Source organism: Typha latifolia, chromosome 12 (genome assembly GCF_019914945.1).
Source record: "Typha latifolia isolate L0001 chromosome 12, TyphaL0001v2, whole genome shotgun sequence".
Classification (NCBI taxonomy): Eukaryota; Viridiplantae; Streptophyta; class Magnoliopsida; order Poales; family Typhaceae; genus Typha; species Typha latifolia.
Genome location: NC_133097.1, coordinates 7,669,440 through 7,689,166, shown reverse-complemented (window position 1 = coordinate 7,689,166; position 19,727 = coordinate 7,669,440). Strand labels below are relative to the sequence as shown.

The 19,727-nt window shown below is 36.5% G+C and overlaps 3 protein-coding genes across 4 annotated transcripts; 2 read left to right on the top strand and 1 right to left on the bottom strand.

Moving 5' to 3' along the window:
• The first annotated feature begins 488 nt into the window (after positions 1–488).
• Positions 489–9,407, top strand: LOC140799268 (transcription factor MYB3R-2-like). Of its 2 annotated transcripts, none has more exons than XM_073153510.1 (9): positions 489–726; positions 816–999; positions 2,327–2,378; positions 2,626–2,683; positions 3,605–3,699; positions 3,792–3,895; positions 5,535–5,663; positions 6,549–7,698; positions 9,090–9,407. In XM_073153510.1, the coding sequence occupies exons 2-8, from the start codon at positions 845–847 to the stop codon at positions 7,675–7,677; spliced, it is 1,722 nt and encodes a 573-aa protein (XP_073009611.1). In that variant the 5' UTR covers positions 489–726; positions 816–844; the 3' UTR covers positions 7,678–7,698; positions 9,090–9,407. The 2 variants fall into 2 exon arrangements, with proteins under 2 accessions (XP_073009611.1, XP_073009612.1); XM_073153511.1 differs by having other exon boundaries at positions 496–726; positions 813–999.
• An 885-nt stretch (positions 9,408–10,292) lies between these two features.
• On the top strand, positions 10,293–15,115 carry LOC140798656 (triosephosphate isomerase, cytosolic-like). Its single transcript, XM_073152634.1, has 9 exons — positions 10,293–10,588; positions 10,693–10,768; positions 10,947–11,070; positions 12,161–12,245; positions 13,150–13,282; positions 13,635–13,729; positions 14,032–14,110; positions 14,308–14,390; positions 14,773–15,115. Exons 1-9 carry the CDS (start codon positions 10,412–10,414, stop codon positions 14,821–14,823), a joined length of 903 nt encoding a protein of 300 aa, XP_073008735.1. The 5' UTR covers positions 10,293–10,411; the 3' UTR covers positions 14,824–15,115.
• Positions 15,116–15,416: 301 nt separating this feature from the next.
• On the bottom strand, positions 15,417–16,891 carry LOC140798657 (expansin-A4-like). The gene is made up of 3 exons (XM_073152635.1): positions 16,525–16,891; positions 16,052–16,376; positions 15,417–15,803 (listed from the first exon to the last, which is right to left on the bottom strand). Exons 1-3 carry the CDS (start codon positions 16,670–16,672, stop codon positions 15,488–15,490), a joined length of 789 nt encoding a protein of 262 aa, XP_073008736.1. The 5' UTR covers positions 16,673–16,891; the 3' UTR covers positions 15,417–15,487.
• Positions 16,892–19,727: the final 2,836 nt, after the last annotated feature.

The following is a 19,727-nucleotide window of genomic DNA, read 5'->3' as shown; positions in this document are numbered from 1 at the left end:
AAGAAGGGAGTGATGCTAACATTAATAACCTTCATTAGTTCAACCTAATGACCCAATCTCGACTCCTATCCAACGGTCCGTATCGTTCCTTCAACAACCCAAATCCAATCCTTACCGTCAATTTCACTAAGCCCTCTTTACAACCCTAGTTAGTTAAACCATCCTTCTCGTAACTCCCACGGTCCCACTCTTAATACTTAATACTATTCATTAAAACTCCTCTTCTCATCCAACGGCTCATATGAACCCGCGAAAGATCTACGGCTACCGACCTACTTTAACCCCTCACGATAAAGTGTGCCGTTTGAGGTTCAAACTTTTGCTGGGCCAACGGTAGCTGACGCCGTCGGCATCCGTTACCGACTTGGCCTCCTATCCAGCTCTCCTGAGAGCGAACCGGGATTGCTCCGTTACCTCGCCGTCAACTCGGTTCCTTGCAGTCGTTTCGTTGCTTCTCCGAATATAATAATACTTATTCTCCCCTATATGCCCTTTTCCTTCAACGGGCGAGGTTTTTTGAAAGCCTTCGTCTTCTCGAGAGAAGTTTCTATCTCGGATTCCTAGGGTTTCGGCTTTCGCTCTTCTCCCGCGAGTTCCGCTCCAATTCCCGCCATATTAATCCTCTTGATTGCTCGATCCTTCTGGATCGTCCATAGTCACTCCTTCTCGAGATCTTGATGCCGCTGTTCGAGTCGTTCGGTTTCGCGATCTAGAACCCTTCGAATCGTAAGTTTTCTGTCGGTTATCTGTGCGATTGTTTGTTCCTGATAGAATTGGGATTCTAACCTCGGGAGTTCGATTTTGATGTGAAGTAGTACTCTAGGGTATGGAGTCGAGATGATGGATGGAGATGATGACGGCTGTGAAGGTGGAGGAAGGCTGTGTGGAGAACAAACAATTGGCGGCAACTTCGAGCTCGTCGATCTCAGAGGGGAGCTATGGGCTTTCAAGGATATCGCCGGCTGTTTCTAGTCCGAGGACGTCTTCTCCGAACCATAAGTACTGATCAAATATTCTTATATGGATTGAATTCTTCATCTTAGTGTTACATGAGTTGAGTTTTCGATGCTGATTTAGAGTGCTTGTTGTCTGATTATGGAGGTTGCAATTTTTGGCGGTGATGTTATTGTTTAGGTCATTGATTTAGTTGGAAAGAGATTACTCAATAAATCTGAGTACTTCTTTTTACTTAATTTCAGACTTTTCTTCATTGCTTACATCTTCAGGTGATTGCATCTGAAATCTGCTGCTTAGTTCTACACATCAAATAACACAGAGTTGAGTAGAATTTTAATCTCCATGCCTCAAGCATAGACTTAAAGATGATTGGCACTCCTAAAAATAACTTACTTATTTGATGCTTGACATTTCGAGCAGGATAGCTTACTTTGAGAAAATTCCAGTACTTCTAAGCTCTAAGGCATTCCATCATCTTACAATTCATAAAGCAATTCAAAATTTAACAACTCAGCTCATAATTTTAGATAGTTAGATCCATTCTTATTCTGTTTGCAGACTTCTTATGCTACTCTATTGCGTATGATTAACTAGATGATCTATCGAAGTTCTTCAGCACATATAATTGAGGATAATCCAATTTGTTCAGAGCTATAGGACTTTTGCACAATTGTTCAATTCTAAGCTTCGTAATCCCTCCAGCAATTGTACATTTATTACATGCTATTCTTGCCCTGTTTGTTATCAAGTTACATGTTAAGTAACTATTGTGTTTTCTTTCATTTGACCAATGCTCAATGGATAAAAATTTGTATCACACGTTTACTAACTAGTTTAATTGTTTAACTAAAACTGTTTCTTACAGTAATTGCCACATGTGCATGTCTTTCCTTATCACATATTAAGCTTATCTTTCAAAGTTATTCATGATGTAGAAGATTCTTGTTTCTCAACTTAGGTGCTCGACTGCTTGTGCCAAAGATTATCTTAGTTTAGTTTTCCTTGGAGGTGCTAGAAAGCTTAACTAGAATGGGACTTATACGTATGTTTAGGCCCACATAAAAAGTAGACTTTATTTCATATATATTCATATATAAATGCAGAATTTTTCTTCCTGATGACTCTATTATGATTGTAACTAAATTATTTCATCTTTAGGATTTCGATTCTGTAAGTCACAACTGAAGTTGATATGTGCATCTGGTTCATCAAAACATACGAAATTTCCTCCCTCTTCTATTACAGTGGTTATGACTAATGATCAGCTAAACTACATCTGCAGTTTGCTGCAATTTATTACGAAGTAATATTCACTTTGTATCTCAAGCCTTTTCCTTTTAATGCTAATTTAAGCTTTACTTGTATATAGGAGGATTAGTGGGCCCATAAGGCGAGCCAAGGGGGGTTGGACAACTCAAGAGGTCAGTAGTGCTCTGTATTTATAGCATACCTACATCCAATGCTTTTTTTCATATGATATATTCGTCTAATAGCACTGCTCGAGGAGTAACATCTTTATTTGGCATTCATATGCCTTTCTCAGTTTCTTATGCATCGTGTATTGGCCTCTTATTATTCAGTTGGAATAATTGCTTTCTCATAAATCTCATATTTGCTCATCATCATCTACCACAAAATGCTTCTACTAAATTGTAATAAATATCACAGGATGAGACATTGAGGAGAGCAGTTAAAACTTTCAAGGGAAGAAGCTGGAAGAAAATAGGTTTTTCTCTCTTTTCTACTCTGTAGTTTGTTTATGTTATGTATAGAACGAATCTTGATGATTTAACTTCGTTATCTAATCCTTTCTCTAGCTAGAAGCCTAGAACTTTCTAGCTACATATAATATGTGAAGCATGAATATCATTTGACATAGAGTTTGTTGGTACTTCTGGAATGATAAACTTTTCTATTATTCTCATGGCTAGAAGAGAACTGTACACTTGCAACGTACATGTTGCAACTTAAGGTTAGAATTCAATTGAATAATTGCCAAAGGATGACAGAGCTGTAATTGACACTCTTTGGAGCTCTCATATCAATTCCAAGGAGGCGAGCTCCAATTTTAGCAGGATGCAACTTAGGAAGTGTTGAATGTTGTGGCAAGAGTAAGCAAACCATAAAAAGAAAAACACCTGAAATTATAGCACTAGTAAAGTTTTGTTTTCTGTGAATGTTGGTCCTTGATCTGTCTAGATAGTAGGTATAATTATCCTTGTCCAACAACAAACTTCCTGTGAGTGAATTTTCCAGCTTCTGTTTGAAAATTGCGGGATCTAAGCCTGTGCATGTGGTCATTTATTCTTCCTATTGTGCAGCTATTCAAATTTTCAACTTTTGTTACAATTTCCTAATGTTGCTTCATTTTGCAAACTTGAGTAACTATATGTTGACTTTGATTGCTTATTAATTATATTAGTCTTTCATGCTCAATTGAAACAAATTTAAATTGCTAATTTTTCCTAGGTCATCAGATTTTTAACTACTAGTCTTTAAATGTAGCTTCATGGTTGTGATGCTCAAGTTACAAGCTTTAAATTTGAAAGTATTTGTCTACCAGGATTCTCTTCCAGATTATGAAACTAACTTGTTCCTAGTTTAATTCTTTCGAATGTGATTAATGTGAATATTGTATGCTCTGCAGCGGAATCTTTTCCTGATAGAACAGAGGTACAATGTCTGCATCGATGGCAAAAGGTTCTCAACCCTGACCTCATCAAAGGTCCTTGGACTCCAGAGGTTTGTTTGTTAAATTTGTTTTTGAAATTGAGCTGTAGTGTAGCATTTTAGTAATTTAAGTAAATTAGATTTTGTCTCTTTTGTTTTTACAGGAAGATGAAAAAATCATTAATCTGGTAAAAAAGCATGGGCCAGCAAAATGGTCAGATATAGCAAAGTCTCTACCTGGTCGCATTGGAAAACAATGCCGAGAAAGGTAATAACACATTCTGACATGTTAGATATGTGAGATTCAATGTCTATAATTGTTTGAGAAACTCTGCTTGTTCACTGCTTCTATCCGGTACTGTGCATTAGACAGAAATTCATTAGATAAATATTCATGGAATCTGCATTTTCATCTCACAATGTTTGTATTACTTTTCGATTTTGATCATAATTATTCTTTGATCCTCCAATTAAGAATAAAAGATCTAGTAGCGGTTAAGAATTAAATGACAGAAAAAAGGGATACAGTAGTCCCATTGATGTTGTTTAAAAAGATCAACTAGTAGGGAAAGTAATCAAGACAGAATGAAATCAGTTTTCTTTCTTTTTGTTGGTGATTTTTCAATTTTTTATGTTAGGCATCCACTCTATATTCTTACAACTGAAAGAAGTTGCAAAATTCTGTCATAACACATTTACACGATTGTAATCTAAGAATGTCGTGTTGGATAAGTTCTACAGTTATCTATGAAGGTTATATCAATTGTTTACACTGCTATTAAAGAACCATGGAGTATGACGGAGGGTTGTTGTCGTGCTCTCTGATTGTGCAGATTCAAGTCATATGAATCTTCTTTCATAACATCAACAACTAGGACTGAGGTAACTTACATGATTTGTTAAAAGCCCAGGAGAAGGTTCAAATTTGTGAGTTAACATTAAAATTGACTTCTGTAACTGTGAGCCATCTTTCTGGACTTTATTTTCGTTACAAGCTGAATTTTATAGAATGATAACTCACCCAACTACTTTATAAGCTTAGGGAATGATGATTTTTATCTTATATTCTAATACTCTCCCCCATGCAGTTTTGATAGGCCCAAAAAGTTGACTTTATTTAAATATATGGAAGTTTTATTTTTATTTTAATTAACACGGTAGGCCTTGTAGAATTCAAACTCTAAACCTCCTGCTCTAATACCATATTAGTTCACTAATTTTCTAAAAGATTAAGCTGTTAGAGAACAATTTTCTATTTTTATTTTCAAACATAGATAATAGTGATAGCTTAATGAATATGGTCTTATATAAGATGGTCAATTCATAGTAATGTTAACTTTCCTTAGGCTAGGTGACTTTTGGAAAGACGGATCCCAGATTGTAACCGACTAATTGTATATCAGAAGGTCCAATGTTTTCCCTGAGTTCTCTTTCATCTCTCATCTACCTTATCGATCTGGTATCCCTGCTATAAAGAGCTCCATTGTAAGTTCTCATTATCGTCTGCTGATTGACCTACTAAGTAGCTTCAAAAAGAATAAATATTCAACATTCATCACCACAGAGAGAATCATTGCCAAGTGTTTTTGTCAACTTAAAGAACATCCCTAGCCTTATAGATAAAGGGTGCCCAGAGAATGAGGCTTGTACATGTAGCCTGCGGAGGGAAGATATACACTTGTTCTCACTATCGAAGGGGTTGTTTCTACGATTCGAATACATGAGCTCTTGGGTGGGAGGGGTAAGTTTCACCAACATCACGCATAGGCTTCTAGATATTAACTATTTAAAGAATGTAGTGATTTAACATCGAAAGTAGTTTGACGCTTCTGCTATAACTTTTTAATTGTTGGTATGCATTGGGTTCAATGTGCTTAACTAAATGTTTAACCTTTTGGCATTTTTAGGTGGCATAATCATTTGAATCCTATGATAAAGAGGGATGCCTGGACTACAGAAGAGGAGCTTGCACTCATTAATGCACATCTTAAGCATGGAAATAAATGGGCCGAAATTGCAAAAGTTCTTCCAGGAAGGTACAAATTCACATAATTCATCTACAGAGGGAAAGCATATTTATGACAACTTACTTTTTCTATCTTTACTGAGAATGAACTTATTTTGATTTTTGACAGCAAGTTTTTATCATTGGAAATGTTCACTTCTCTGTCTGATGAAGACATAGTTTTTGACTTTTTTCTATGTACATGTGACAATTTGCATATGATTATATACCTATTCATCTACTGATTGAAACATGGTTATTAACTTATTTTCTTAACTATTTCCCTCCTTACATAAGTACAAATAAGCCCTTGTATAAAACAATCTTCTTGCTCATGACGGCACCCATTCAATTGTAGGGTTAGGTTAAGTTAATCAGATTTTAACTAGGGTTGGTTACTTGGCATAGCTGATGAAAAATTGGAAACAGTAAGTGGTGGCAGGTAGTTTTGGCTATCATACTAAAAGTGTAGAAGTTGATTTTTAAATACTTCAACCCAAAGTGGCGACTATTCGCAAAAATGTTTAATATAGTTTCTCCTTGAGCCAAAAGAAATCAAAGCTGGGGAATTTTATGGATTTCTATTATTCTATTCGGTCAATAATTTCAGGCATATGGCATGCTATATGCAAGTAGAAAACTAATTTTGTGAGGCTAGCATATTATTTGAGTACTTGCAGCCTATGAACATATAACTTAGCAAGACTAGGTCAAGATGAAGAAAACTGCTGAGTATGTTAACCTTTTCTAACATTAGTGCATTACTCACCATCTTCTATGATGTTTTTATCTACTAAATCAACATTTATTTGATAATATTTTCTTCCCGAAGTGCATAAGTCGTTCTTAGCCTCTATTTATCAATTGCAAGCCCTATTTTCCAGTATGTTTACTTAAATTGCCTTCTTTTGCCTAGGACTGATAACTCAATTAAGAACCATTGGAATAGCTCGTTAAAGAAGAAGTTAGATTCTTACTTCGCTACCGGTAAGCTTCAACCAGTTTCAAAGCCTGCAATGCATAATGATTCCAATGACCAATCAAGGATGGCTACTGGAAATATCCATTTCACCCCAAGTAAAGTGTCGGACACTTGCTCCAGAGATTCTTCTAAAACTCCTGATTATTTACAGTCCAACATTCCTACTAGATCATTTAAATTGGAAAACCAAAAAGACTGTTTGGAGCCTTCGGCCGTACAGATTTGTCAGCCAGAAACTTCAGTGGGTGTATCTGTTGGACGACTTGATGATTTTGCTGTTAATCATAGAACACAGATCCAGCAAATTGATTGTGTTAGCAATAGACCTGATTCAGGAAAAGAGTTACAGAATCTTGATGACACAGTTGAAATGGATCAAGCCAACAAAGAACAGCAGAAAATATTGCATGATGAAGTTCCTTCTACCTTTGGCTCTCTCTGTTATGAGCCTCCTCAAGTAGAAGATGTTGGTGTCTCAGGCGCTACTGGTTATGTAACTCCCCCTTCTATTAAAGGAAAGGTATCAAGTCAGCTAAGTGTGGAATCCATATTGAAGACTGCAGCTAGGAGCTTTCCGCATACTCCTTCAATATTAAGAAGAAGAAAAAGAGAGACACAAATGCCTGTTCCTCCTGATAGCACTTTGCAGACTGATAAGGTGATGAATGATGATAGTTCTTGTACTCCCATGGGACGACAAACTGGAAGTAATCCAGAGTTACTCAAAATTTCAAGATTATCATTAAACTCAAGTCCTCATATTGATGATAGAGCTGCACCAAATGTTGGAAAGAGTTCAAATATTTCCCCTCCATATCGGTTAAGCTCCAAAAGAACTGCAACCATCAAATCTGTGGAGAAGCAACTTGATTTTTCATTGGAAGAAGATGATTTTGATGGTAATGCCAAATTCCTTAGCTTGGCTTGCCACGTCACTTCTCAAAGTGCTGATTCCAGCACAAAAGTTTCAAGCATACAAGGGCGGAAACTGAATGAACATTCAGTCAGATTGGAAGGCTTAACCAAGGACTTTGCACATACAACTACATTGGGTGTGACTTAATGCAGATTGCAGAATCTGTTGGTATGCTACAGAAACCTATTGCATTTTCCAGTTGACATACCTAACTTTGCATACACAATTCTAGAAGACAAGGTTCAAATAATTAATGTAATAAGAAGGGCTTAATGCAAAATATTATTATGTTTAGAAACTCCATGGTGGGCCCATGGCTCCCCTTGGTCGTATGTGGCTAGGGGTGTCAAAATAAACTAGCGGCTTGGCTTGATTGAAGCTAGGGCTAGACTCGATTGGATTTGAGTTAAGCCGAGCCTAAGTCTAAATTTGAGACTTGAAATTGATTTCGAGCTGAGTCTGAGCCGAAGCCGGCTCGCTCAGGGCTTAGGCTTGATAAGCTTGAATATATATATAGATAGATAGATATAGATATAGGTATATTAATATTTTAGCTCCTTTGAGCTTTCCTCTTTATTATTATTCTAATATATAGATCCTCTTAAATGCTGACATAGACTCATGAGACCCATTATTACTCTTTTTTATATGACCGACATACCTCCTTCATTACTCTTTTCTTTTTCATGAATCACAAATTCTTGCACCACTTAATCCTCCTCCATCAATTACTCCATTGTTCTCTTCAAATAACCAAGTAACCAACACTTAAAGAAAAAAAGGAATCCACTGGTTCTTCTTCCTCTTGGTGAGTGGTGACGGATCGTCCTCTTCCTTCGGCGATCAACTCCTCTGGCGGCCTCCTCCTCCGTCGACAAGCCGTCGCTGCCTCCTTCTCCGTCTTCGACCTCCTTCATCGACAAGTCGTCGTTGCCTCATTCTCCTTCTTCGGCAAGCCATCGCCTCCTCCTCTTCCTTCGACCTCCTTCTCCTTCAGCAAGCCATCATCTTCGTCCCCGCCTTCGCTGTCTCTTCCTCTTCCTCTAATCAAGCTCGGACTCGGTCTGGCTCAACTCAGGTTGAGCTGAGCCGAGCCTAAACATCAAACTAGGTCTCGAAACTCATTTACACCCCCTATATGTGGCTTTACCAGTGATTACACATTCATAATGTGAATATGATATTCGAAGGAATATCTTAGTTATGTATGAGATATATGCAATAAACTAGGGGTGGTATGTTTAGAGTTTACTAAAGGAATTATGTCAAAGTATTCTCCAACTATTAGTGATCTACAAAAGTATTCTCCAACTATTAGTGATCTACAAAATTTGTATGGACACCAATTGCCATATTTGGGAAATTATATTTAGATATTTAATTATGCCTTTGATTGTTATGTCGTCTTTTCAGTTCCCACTCTATCCGTTTCTTCTTCGCTGAAAAGGTAGTAACTGTTCAACTTTTAACATATGAGTCAGGGTTGCTCTATTTTTTCTTCAATTTGGTACTTTCATTGTTATTACGCTGCTAATTGTTGTCGTCTGCTGTGGATGCAGGTAATGTGGTAATCCAGCAGGATTGAAGGCATGAAGCGCCTTCTCTGCTGCAATACACGAATTGAAATTTCATAACCTCGAGTAAAATAAGTGATTCCCAATTTAAAAAGAAAGAATTAGTGATAAAGATGCGCTGCACTGAAAGCTCAATGTTGGAAAGTGGTGAATTGTTAGTATCTCTTATGTTCTAGTGTTATCTTTTTTGTTCTCTATATTTTGCAAGAGTAGTTGAAATGTTTGAAACTCTCATCTTGTACATAAAACTCAAACTACATTTCTTAGAAACTTACAGTTGAATAAGAGCTTCAGTTAGAACAATTGTGTGATCTTTATATTCCTTTTTGCTTTCTTTGCCATTTCAAAATTTGGAAGTTCTTGAAAATAAGCAGTGGGTCTTGTTTGTTGCTCGACATACATCATAGTACAATATTTGTGGATGTATTGCGTTTGTTACTCTGTAATAATCCGAAGAAACCAGTGACCGATGGGAAAATATGTATAAAAAGAACTAAATGTCCAGGATGGAACATGGACGTGATGCCATGCTCATCTAACATATGCCAACTCCTTCAGCAAGTGCAAGATAAGCTTATAGGGATAAAAACTGCATGTATAAAGGTTTTGTTTATATTTCACGTATACCCTTCAATTTAAGGTTTCTTATTGTATGTTTTATTTAATGAATAATTCAATTTAGACTCTTAGAATAATTCAATTTACACCCTTTAATCCTTTTTTTTTTGATTTAGAGGTCCAGATAGTTATTTTTTTTCTTAGTTCAAAATGATATATATAAATATTTTTCTTAATTTAAGAGGTGTATATGAGTAATAAGAAAGTTAAGAGAATGTATGTATAAAACAGTAATAGTTTAGGGGTCCAAATGAAATTATCATTTTATATAAGTAAGAAGATGGGTATTTATATCTTTTTAGTTATCTCAATGAAGTATTAATAATTAGGTAGGTTTGAGCAAGCTGTGTTCATGGAAAAACTATGTATTTTGATATATATATATATATAGAGAGAGAGAGAGAGAGAGAGAGAGAGAGAGAGAGAGAGAGAGAGAGAGAGAGAGAGAGAGAGAGAGAGAGAGAGAGAGAGAGAGAGACTTAAAATAGATTTTTTTAAAAGGGAAATTTGCATTTAGAACCCCGCATTTTGTATTTGTTGCATTTTTACGCATTGTTGTTTCTTGTATCCTACACGGGCCAAAGCTTCACAGGCCCATTTATGAGCACACAGCTTTGAGATCACCCAATAGGCGCCCCAGGGTTAAAAAGCAAAGCAACCTCGGCCACCGCAAGGAGAACGGACGGTGGATGCGCGATCTCATCTTATCATCTCATCCCCCTCCGCTAATCTCGTCCACTCGTTCTCCTACATATACTCCACCCTCACAAATCTCCACCTCCGTCTCTTTGTTTTCTTCGCTCTTCTTCTTCCATTCTTCGTCAACAATGGGCAGAACCTTCTTCGTCGGCGGCAACTGGAAATGCGTAATTTTTTTAATTTTAGCCCCAAATTTTATACTATTTACATTGATTACTCTGTGAATTCGCACTCGATCCGTTAGGTTTAAGTTTCTTTACCCAATTTGCAGAATGGGACCTCCGAAGAGGTCAAGAAGATTGTGTCGACTCTGAATGAAGCCGAGGTTCCATCGGAGGATGTCGTGGGTGAGTATGTTTGTTTGAGAAAATGTTGGTCGAATTAGATCTTATAGCATGATACCAGAACAAGTCAGTTCGATTCGTCTATGATCGTTTGTTTGAAATTTTGCATTTGCTTAAGTTTCCTTTGAGAGGATTAGGAGTTCAGGATTGGTATGTGATAGTTGATTTGTTCTGGTTGCAGAGGTTGTTGTGAGCCCTCCATTTGTCTTCCTCTCGCTAGTTAAAAGCTTTCTGCGTTCTGATTTTAGTGTTGCCGCGCAAAATTGTTGGGTGCGGAAAGGTGGTGCCTTTACTGGCGAAATCAGGTAAGACTTGAGCATTAACTTGATGCCTCCTCTCATCAGCGTATTAATGTGCAAAGAATAGGTTCTGGTTTGGATGTAGTTGGATTATCATTCTCCACTCTGTTCTTGAATTTGGTGAAACCTTGGAATTGAGATGGATTCAAACTTCTTACAATAATTATGATCTGGCAGTTGCTACTTCTCAACATTTTGCGGACAGCATTCTTTTCAAACTTTTAAAAATAAGTCTGGTCAGGTGGTTGCTATTTCTCCCACATTTGTGCGCAACCTTGGTTTGAAATATTCTGTTTTAGGCCTCTTTGCTTATTCACTTGGTCGACTCTTAATTATGAGTAAGTCCTCTTGAAGTCTTGTAGCTTTTATTTACATTTTAGATGGAAACTGTGACTTTGAGCAAAATGGTGTACATCATCTGTTCACAACATCGTAGATATGCACCTATGCCTGCCTCTCACATAGTTGCTATCTCTTCTTGCAGTGTCAACCTCATAAGGCATAAAATATTTTTAATTATATTATTTTGTTTTCATTACAATAGTGGTTGTTCATTGGTTCCAGCATTAATCAGTCGACATTACTTACAATTTTGCTCCTTATAGACTCAGATAAGAAAAACTTTTTCTTGATAAAATTTGATATTTTTTTGACGTCATAGTTGGCCTATTGTAACAGTAAAACTCATAGTCCCTGTGATTATACCAAGGGTAAAATTTTGGGTTCAAAGGCTAGAACATAAGCGGCCAAAACCTGTTGAAACTTGAATCATTGAGGCACTTATCTTTTAAAGGTCTAATTTGTATCTTGGTTGAATAAAATAACTTTAAAAGATGATCAATCTTGAAGTGATGCTATTTTATATCTTTTTCCCTTTTCCTTTAATCCAAAATTGGGTATATTGTGTTTTCTCCCTCTTGTCCCTATTTGTAATTGTTAACTACACCAGTATTCTGCACTGTTTATGTCTAACATTTGCCATGATACTATCATTATTTGTGCACAAAAGTCCAGCATGAAGTTCATCATCTGGAATTGAAAAATTAGGGAATTTCCTCGATGTTACTAAGTTGTTTTTCTCCCACTCTGCATTCAGCTCAGAGATGCTTATCAACCTAAGTGTTCCTTGGGTCATTTTGGGTCACTCTGAGCGTCGGCTACTTTTGGGTGAATCGAATGAGGTAGATAACAATGCTGTTGCTCTCTTAAATTGTGTGGTGTGCAGGTGCATCAGTAATAAAGCATTTAATTCCTAGTTCCAAATGTTTCATACAATAAACCTATTTTGTTAGAGAAATTCTGTTTTAAATTAGAGATTGGAGTTCTACAAGACATGATGCTTTAATATATGTATGGAAACCGATACAGAAACTAACATGCACTTGCAGGGACATAAGCGTCCAGTATATTTTGATAATTAGATGGTGAGTTCTCTTGCTTGTGTATGTGCATGAATTTTCATGCACTGAAAAGGGCCCATGTCACGAGTTATTATAAATTTATAATGTACTTCTTTTCTTTTAATATAAACAAGGTATTATTATGGAAGAACCAAGACCTGAGTTACCTGCAAGCTGGCCATGCGAGTAGCTTTATCCTTTCTCTGAACATGTTGGGTTTTTTCTTTCACACATGCCCTATATTCTTACCTTGTCTTGTGGTTCTTCCTGTTTCCTTACTTTGATCTCATATTTTTTGGGGGTTTTCAGATTCACTTTGGAGAATCTAACCGTGACTTTCATGTAATAGAAATCAGTATTTAAAATGTGGATTTTGCATCAAATGAAGTCTAATATGGTCTCTGCTGTATCCATTCTTTTGATGAAGTTGTGCTAGACCATAGCTACTTGAGTATAATATCTTGTGAACACTTTTTTATAGATTTTTAGATTCCAGACTAACAAGTAGGATTAATGCTCTTTTAAGGTGTACATCACAAAGATGAGTGAAATTAAGCATGAGGGTCCTGCATATTTTCCGTCTGATGTGTTTATGATTGTAGCTTTTATACCTTACTGGTTTGATCCTGCTCTTTAGAAGTAACCCCTTTAGAGATCTAATAACATTTTCCTTATTAAATGGCAGTTTGTTGGGGATAAAGTTGCATATGCACTTTCTCAAAGTCTAAAGGTGATTGCTTGCGTTGGTGAGACCCTTGAGCAACGAGAATCAGGATCAACTATGGACGTTGTTGCTGCACAAACTAAAGCTATTGCAGGCAATCACAATTTCATTTTTTGTCAAAGTTTTGAATTATGAATGCTTTCCATCTGTTCTTACTTCTTCTTAGCTAATGCATATACAAATACAGGCATGCATTGCTGCTATTATTAGTTTCTATTATATTTTTTATTTTGGGAAATTGATTGACCTGATTATTTGAATGATTGACATAATAAATCTTTTGAAGAGTAGGATGACAGATTCGTGTAAAAAATGCAAGTTGATTTATATATAAGGCTTGTGTGTTCTTGTAAACTGCCTCAAGAAAACAGTATCTGTTTCTTAGTGGTGCATAAGGTTGAGTGTTAAAAATTCTTATGGTTTTATAATGTGGGGCTATCTTGCAGAGAGGATACCTAATTGGACGAATGTTGTACTGGCATATGAGCCAGTTTGGGCCATTGGAACTGGCAAAGTTGCAACCCCAGCTCAGGCTCAGGAAGTATGCTTTCTTTCTTTGGTTGCTTATACTTAGCCTTTTCTGAGTTTACTGATTAATGCATTTCAAGTTCATATTTTGTCATGCAATTTTCTGTGTTCCAGAAGAGTCTAAATTTGCAAGTATTACATTTTCCATGAGAAACTACTTGCTACCTGCTTCTGGCCTTAATGTGGCCCTAATAATAATTCAGCATTAAAACTGCACCCTGCCTTTTTAATTTTGGAGCAAAGAATGTCGGGTCTTGACTCTCTAAATATTTGGTCTACTCATGTTTCGTTTGACCTTCCATGTCTCAATTGTAGGTGCACTCAGTCCTAAGAAATTGGCTTCATACAAATGTCAGTGCTGAAGTTGCTTCATCAACCAGGATCATCTATGGAGGTACTTGTTCCTCAAATATCTACCGCCTAACGATTACCTTATATTCGTGAAACCACCAGCATATATTGCAAATTTGAGTTTTCTTAAATAAGAATGAAATATAAGTTACCGATGCTCCCTGTGAAGCATTCATATCAAAAATTCATTCCTTAAACTGTCGAGTTGGATCACTAATGATCTCTCACAAACTTTTGCAGGTTCAGTAAATGGAGCAAACTGCAAAGAGCTTGCAGCACAGCCTGATCTCGATGGGTTCCTTGTTGGTGGAGCTTCTTTGAAGGTCATATCATATCCTTTCTTGTTGTCTTCTGATACTTTTATTTTAATGGGAGATCCAAAATGGAGCCAAGCTCTAGAATTAGTACAAATCCATACCATATCAAGGTTATAGGCAGCACCGCACCCTTGAGTTAAGAATCATATGATAGCTTTGGTGTGGGCTATGTTATTTGGTATGTTTCAAGATTTAGTAAATTGACGCTTGAGAATATGCTGAAAGGTCATACTTCAGACAATGGGATGCCGCCTGCTGAAAAGCAAGTTCTAATGACTAAATCGCGTTACCTTAGCTGAAGGGATTTAGCTTTATGAATTTTATCTAGATATATTGATTTGTAATTTCTCTGCCTTTCTGTTTACTTAAACCTGTTATCCTTTTGCAGCCCGAATTTGTCGACATTATCAAGGCAGCTACTGTGAAGTCGTCTGCATAGTAACTCAACGTGATTGCTGCATGCTGTTTTCATATGAAATATCAACCTTGGATGTCTCGTTTGTTAGTAGCATCTTTACCCGGAGGTGGAAAGTGCAAGGAACTAGCAGACGAATATTTTATTTCAGACTGCTTTCTGTCGTTTGATTTTCAAAAGCAACATCTGTTTTCAGTTTAATATCTATGGCGTAGCTTGAATTACTGGGAAGTAGTAATTTACACTGGAAAATAACAAATATTTCCTTTGCAATTGTATACTTTGATGCGTGATTATTATGATGTCTTTTTATCCATGCATGATGTTCTGTGATTTCCTAGGCTTAACTCGTGTGCTTGATTTTTAATGCCCCACCTTATTATAGTAGGAATAAGCATTTTTCCATATCGCAGTGATAAAATATCAAACATCGCATCACAATTATCTTCCACTATGATATATATATATATATATATATATATATATATATATATATATATATATTAGAAGCTGCGGGCTGCTCTCCTTTGCTTAAGCTCTGCAGCCACTTCAGCCACTGCTTAGTAGAATACTCTCTAATCCTTAATCAAAAACATGCTCATCATCCAGACAAAGAATTAAAAAAAAGGTACTCGTACTAAATAATAAGAAAGGCAGGGTGGCTTTTGAAAAAATAAATAAAGAAACCTCAGTCTACGACTCGGAAGTTTTTGCCCGCGAAGGTCTGCCCGAACTGCCAGTCTTCGGGCGCGACGTTCCACGACGTGGAGGTGCGGCGATCGCTGGAGGTGACGCGGAATGAGAGGGATTGGCCAACGAGTACGGTGTTAGATTGCCAATTTTGCCCCCAGTTGCTTGACATCGCCATCCAACCCGTCCGGCTACCCTTCACGCTCGCGCGCACTATAGCTCCGGCCCCGCCCACGTTAGTGATCAGCACCAGATTGAAGTACTTTGCCCCGTTTATCGTGAACCGGATCCCGCCCGTTTTCCTGCACGGAACTCTGCAGAGGGGTGCCTTTGTTATATATGAAAATGACAGGGGTTAATGTATAAAATGACAAAGCGTTCTTCTACATAGGGAGCAATTATTCCATATCAGTACCTATATTTTTCGTTTTATTGCAAATACGACCTCTTTCTAGAAGGTATATATATATATATCATTTAGTCTTTACAAATATAATGGAAGATAAATTTGCAAGCAATGGAAGATAAATTTGCGAAAGGAAATATAATGGAGTGCAGTTACCTCCGGTAAGAGACAGGAACGATACCCGCACGGTACTCGGCGATCTTAAGGAACATGGGCATGGCGAGATCGAAGTGAGTCCGCGGAGGATTACACCACCCGCCATCATCCGACGGAAGGGCATAATTGGGAGGGCAAAAGTTCGTCGCCGTGACGACTACGGAAGGGCTTCCTCTATGGCACCCGTTACCCGGTTCCCCCTCGGTGCATTTTAGCTCGAAGCACGCGCCGCACCTCAACCCCTCGTTAAACAGCGCCGTGCTCAGCGCCGCCGTTTCCACCCCGTACCCCTCGCTGTATAAGTTCCCGTATCCGCACGCTCCTCCTGAGAAGAGAAGATCATAAGATTTGCATAAAACACCCTGTATTGAAGGATATTCGTGGATTGATAAAGTGAGAAAGAAAGAAACAAACAAATTCAGTTAAACGTAGGGTATTATTTGCAAAATTCCGTAGAACGGAAGAGGACTTACCCATGGTACCGGAGGCATCGCTGCCGCCGTAGAAGGTGGCGTGGGCGCTCTGCCATGGGCTGCCCGCATATACGCCAGGAATGCGCGCGTCCACAGGGATGAAGAGAGGGAGGAGGAAGGCTAGAGTGATGAAGTAGATAAGAGACATTCTTTCCTTTTTCTTTTTCTTTGGAGAGAGAGAGAGAGAGAGAGAGAGAGAGAGAGAGAGAGAGAGAGTGATTGAGTGTGAGAGAGAGGGAAGGGAGAGGAGTATTTATGGTGTGAGAGGATGTCGTATCTGGTTACATTAGCCTTTTCCTTCATGTTTTTATTCAGGAAGTGATAGCAATTGGACTTATTCTCCTCTTGTTTCGATTTTTCTTGCAATAAGTCCAATTACACACACACACACACATATATATATATATATATATATATATATATATATAGGTAGGTAGGCAATGAGAAGATGTGTCACACGATGCTTTAACACCATATTAGATAATTAATTAATTTAAAATTTTATACCGTTATTAAATATCATATCAATAATATATAGCATGTTTTAACACTACGAATATGATAAACTTAGAAATGTTACAACTACTCTTTTATTAGCTAGTTTGGTTAATATTCATTAGCTGTTGCCTTAACACCATCTAGTTAGGTGTAATGATTTCATAGACCTAAACATGTATGCATGTATAAAGAGTTGTTTTTTTTTTTTGACCAAGCTAGTTCTTTTTGAAAATTTATTTATCATAATATACTACAGCTCAAATTTAATATTAAAAGGAGTCTATTTTACTATAGTTGTTGATAAAACACTTATCAATTAAATTTATTTATTTATTTTTAGATGTATTTAGTGTCTTATTTTCTAAGTAAAATATTAATCTTATCGATATTTTACTTATAACTATAATTTATTTGATAATAAAAAAAGAAACTTTTGAAGATGATAAAGTTTCAGCACTGCCCTGGGCCCCCTGGGTCAAAACTCAAAACCCTGCATACTTTTTCCCAATGTAGTCATTGGGGGTCAAAGAGTACACTCGGCAACTTCTGCTTTGCCTTGTCGTTTGGCTCCATGGGGAGAAGGAATTGACCACTCAAAGCACGCATACACTCCACTCTGTCCCCCCAAAAGATCCAGTCAAAGTTAAAAGACGTCGCTCAGGTAGTGTTTGCCAGTGCGAAAAAAAGGGGGCGGTACCTCCGATTCCCTCTTACTAATTTGCTTTGGAGTTTGGGCCAACGCCGCAGCAGCTCAGGCACTCTGGGAGGAGCAGCAGCAGCTTATTATGAATGTATCTATCTCCTCGCAGGTAGCATCTCTCTGCATCTGGCTCAAAGCTTCTTGCTATTGGGGGAGTGAGGTCATCTGGGTGACAAACACTGACATCTATCCTCGTGCCATCGTTTTTAAGTCAGTTCTTTTTTTTTCCGAATCATCTTTTAAATTTTTAAGAAAATTTATATATAACACCTTTTTTTTTTTAAGATAATTGTGATTTATACCATACATTGCTTTCTATTTTAATGAATATATGTAAAAACAAAATATTTCTAATTAGATTTGAATTAGCACCGTCAGAATATTTTGTTAAGTGAATATATTTTATTTTTTTAAATAACTAAAATACCCTTAGTATGACTTGATTGATGATATTTTTATAATTTTTTTAGTTTACTTAACTTAACTCAGAGATTCAGTTAAGTTTACCTAATTGATCATGTATTCTCTAAATCATAGGGCTCGATTTGTAAATAGTAAAAATATATGGTGTAAATCATAATTTTATTAAAAGACAGGGTGTTATATACAAATTTTCCTAAATTTTATTTTACTAAAATAGATCGGCGCTCAAATTTATTATCAAACGAGATTTATTTTATTGTAGTCCTAATTAAAATGTTGAACTTGTAAATATTTTATGGTTTTACACAGCTGCTATTTAGTTCGGAGTTTTTATCTGACGCTAAAATGTTGAACTTTTCAGTGTTTCATTAAGTTTAAATTTTACTTTTATATAAAAATACTTATATTGATAGTAATATGCTTGACTTGCAATCTATATCTATATTGGTAAATAAATTTTGGAACATGACTGCTTAGGTCAAAACTCAAGTTTTTCATCCATCTTTCATATTTCTCAAAACTTCAGAAAAATACCATATAGATATTTATTATTAGACAATTGTATAGCAACAACTATAGTAATTTAGTAAATAGTTTAAAAGTTATAGTAAAATAGTAATTTTTGATTATAGATCAGTCAAAGTATCATTTAGAAGCCAGGAGGAGTATATAGTTTGGCAATTATAATTTAGTACTAGGGCTCACATCACCAAACTAAACCCATTATAAGAAATTCTCGTCATCTCGTTCTTCATAGATTCAAACCTCAATGTCTATCTAATTCATTAATAAAATCGCTTATATTAATTTCCCAGGCCGAGTAGCCCAAGGCCCATGGGCCATGGGTTGAGAAATACCTAAATTTGACAATATATTGAATAGAGGCCAAAATATATTGGTGAATTAAAACCAACTTTTTTATTTTTTTTACAATCAAATATTAAAATAAAAGAGTTATTCAAAGTGACTATTATCTTTTTTATTATTATTTTCTAGCCATCAAATACTCTAATGTGGAAGAATATGCATTTGGAGTCAACTTTGACTGCTGGACTCGTCCTCTCTCGCATCCTTTGACTAACCACAAAAGGACACGTCAACACATTATCAATCACGTGCTTGACCATGCTCATGAGTCTACCAAATCCATTGAAGAGGTCAAACAATTGATAGTGCCAAAAATAGAACTCCGATTTTATTGTTGGACTTCTCTATAATTAGTAAATTAGCGTATCTTGTTTGGTTACTAGATTAGAGAAGAGGATTTATCATCACTGGCTTTTACTGAGTCACTCTTAGCTCTCTAACACTAAAGGGCTCATTTGGTTTGAGTGGTTCTTGAACCAGTTAAAGAGACTCCTAATATGATGTAATAACTAAACATATCTTTATACGTAATTAAACTTATTTTTTTAAAAAATTAATTGTGTTTGAGATTTAGTCTCAAACCAAACAAGTCCTAAATTACTGTGACTCTTTTATAACACTAAATTAGTCGCATTGAACTGCTTAGTAATTTAAGATTATTGAATCATTAATTTTGTTCCACAGAAAGTTATAATCTAAGTGAAAGACAAAGAAA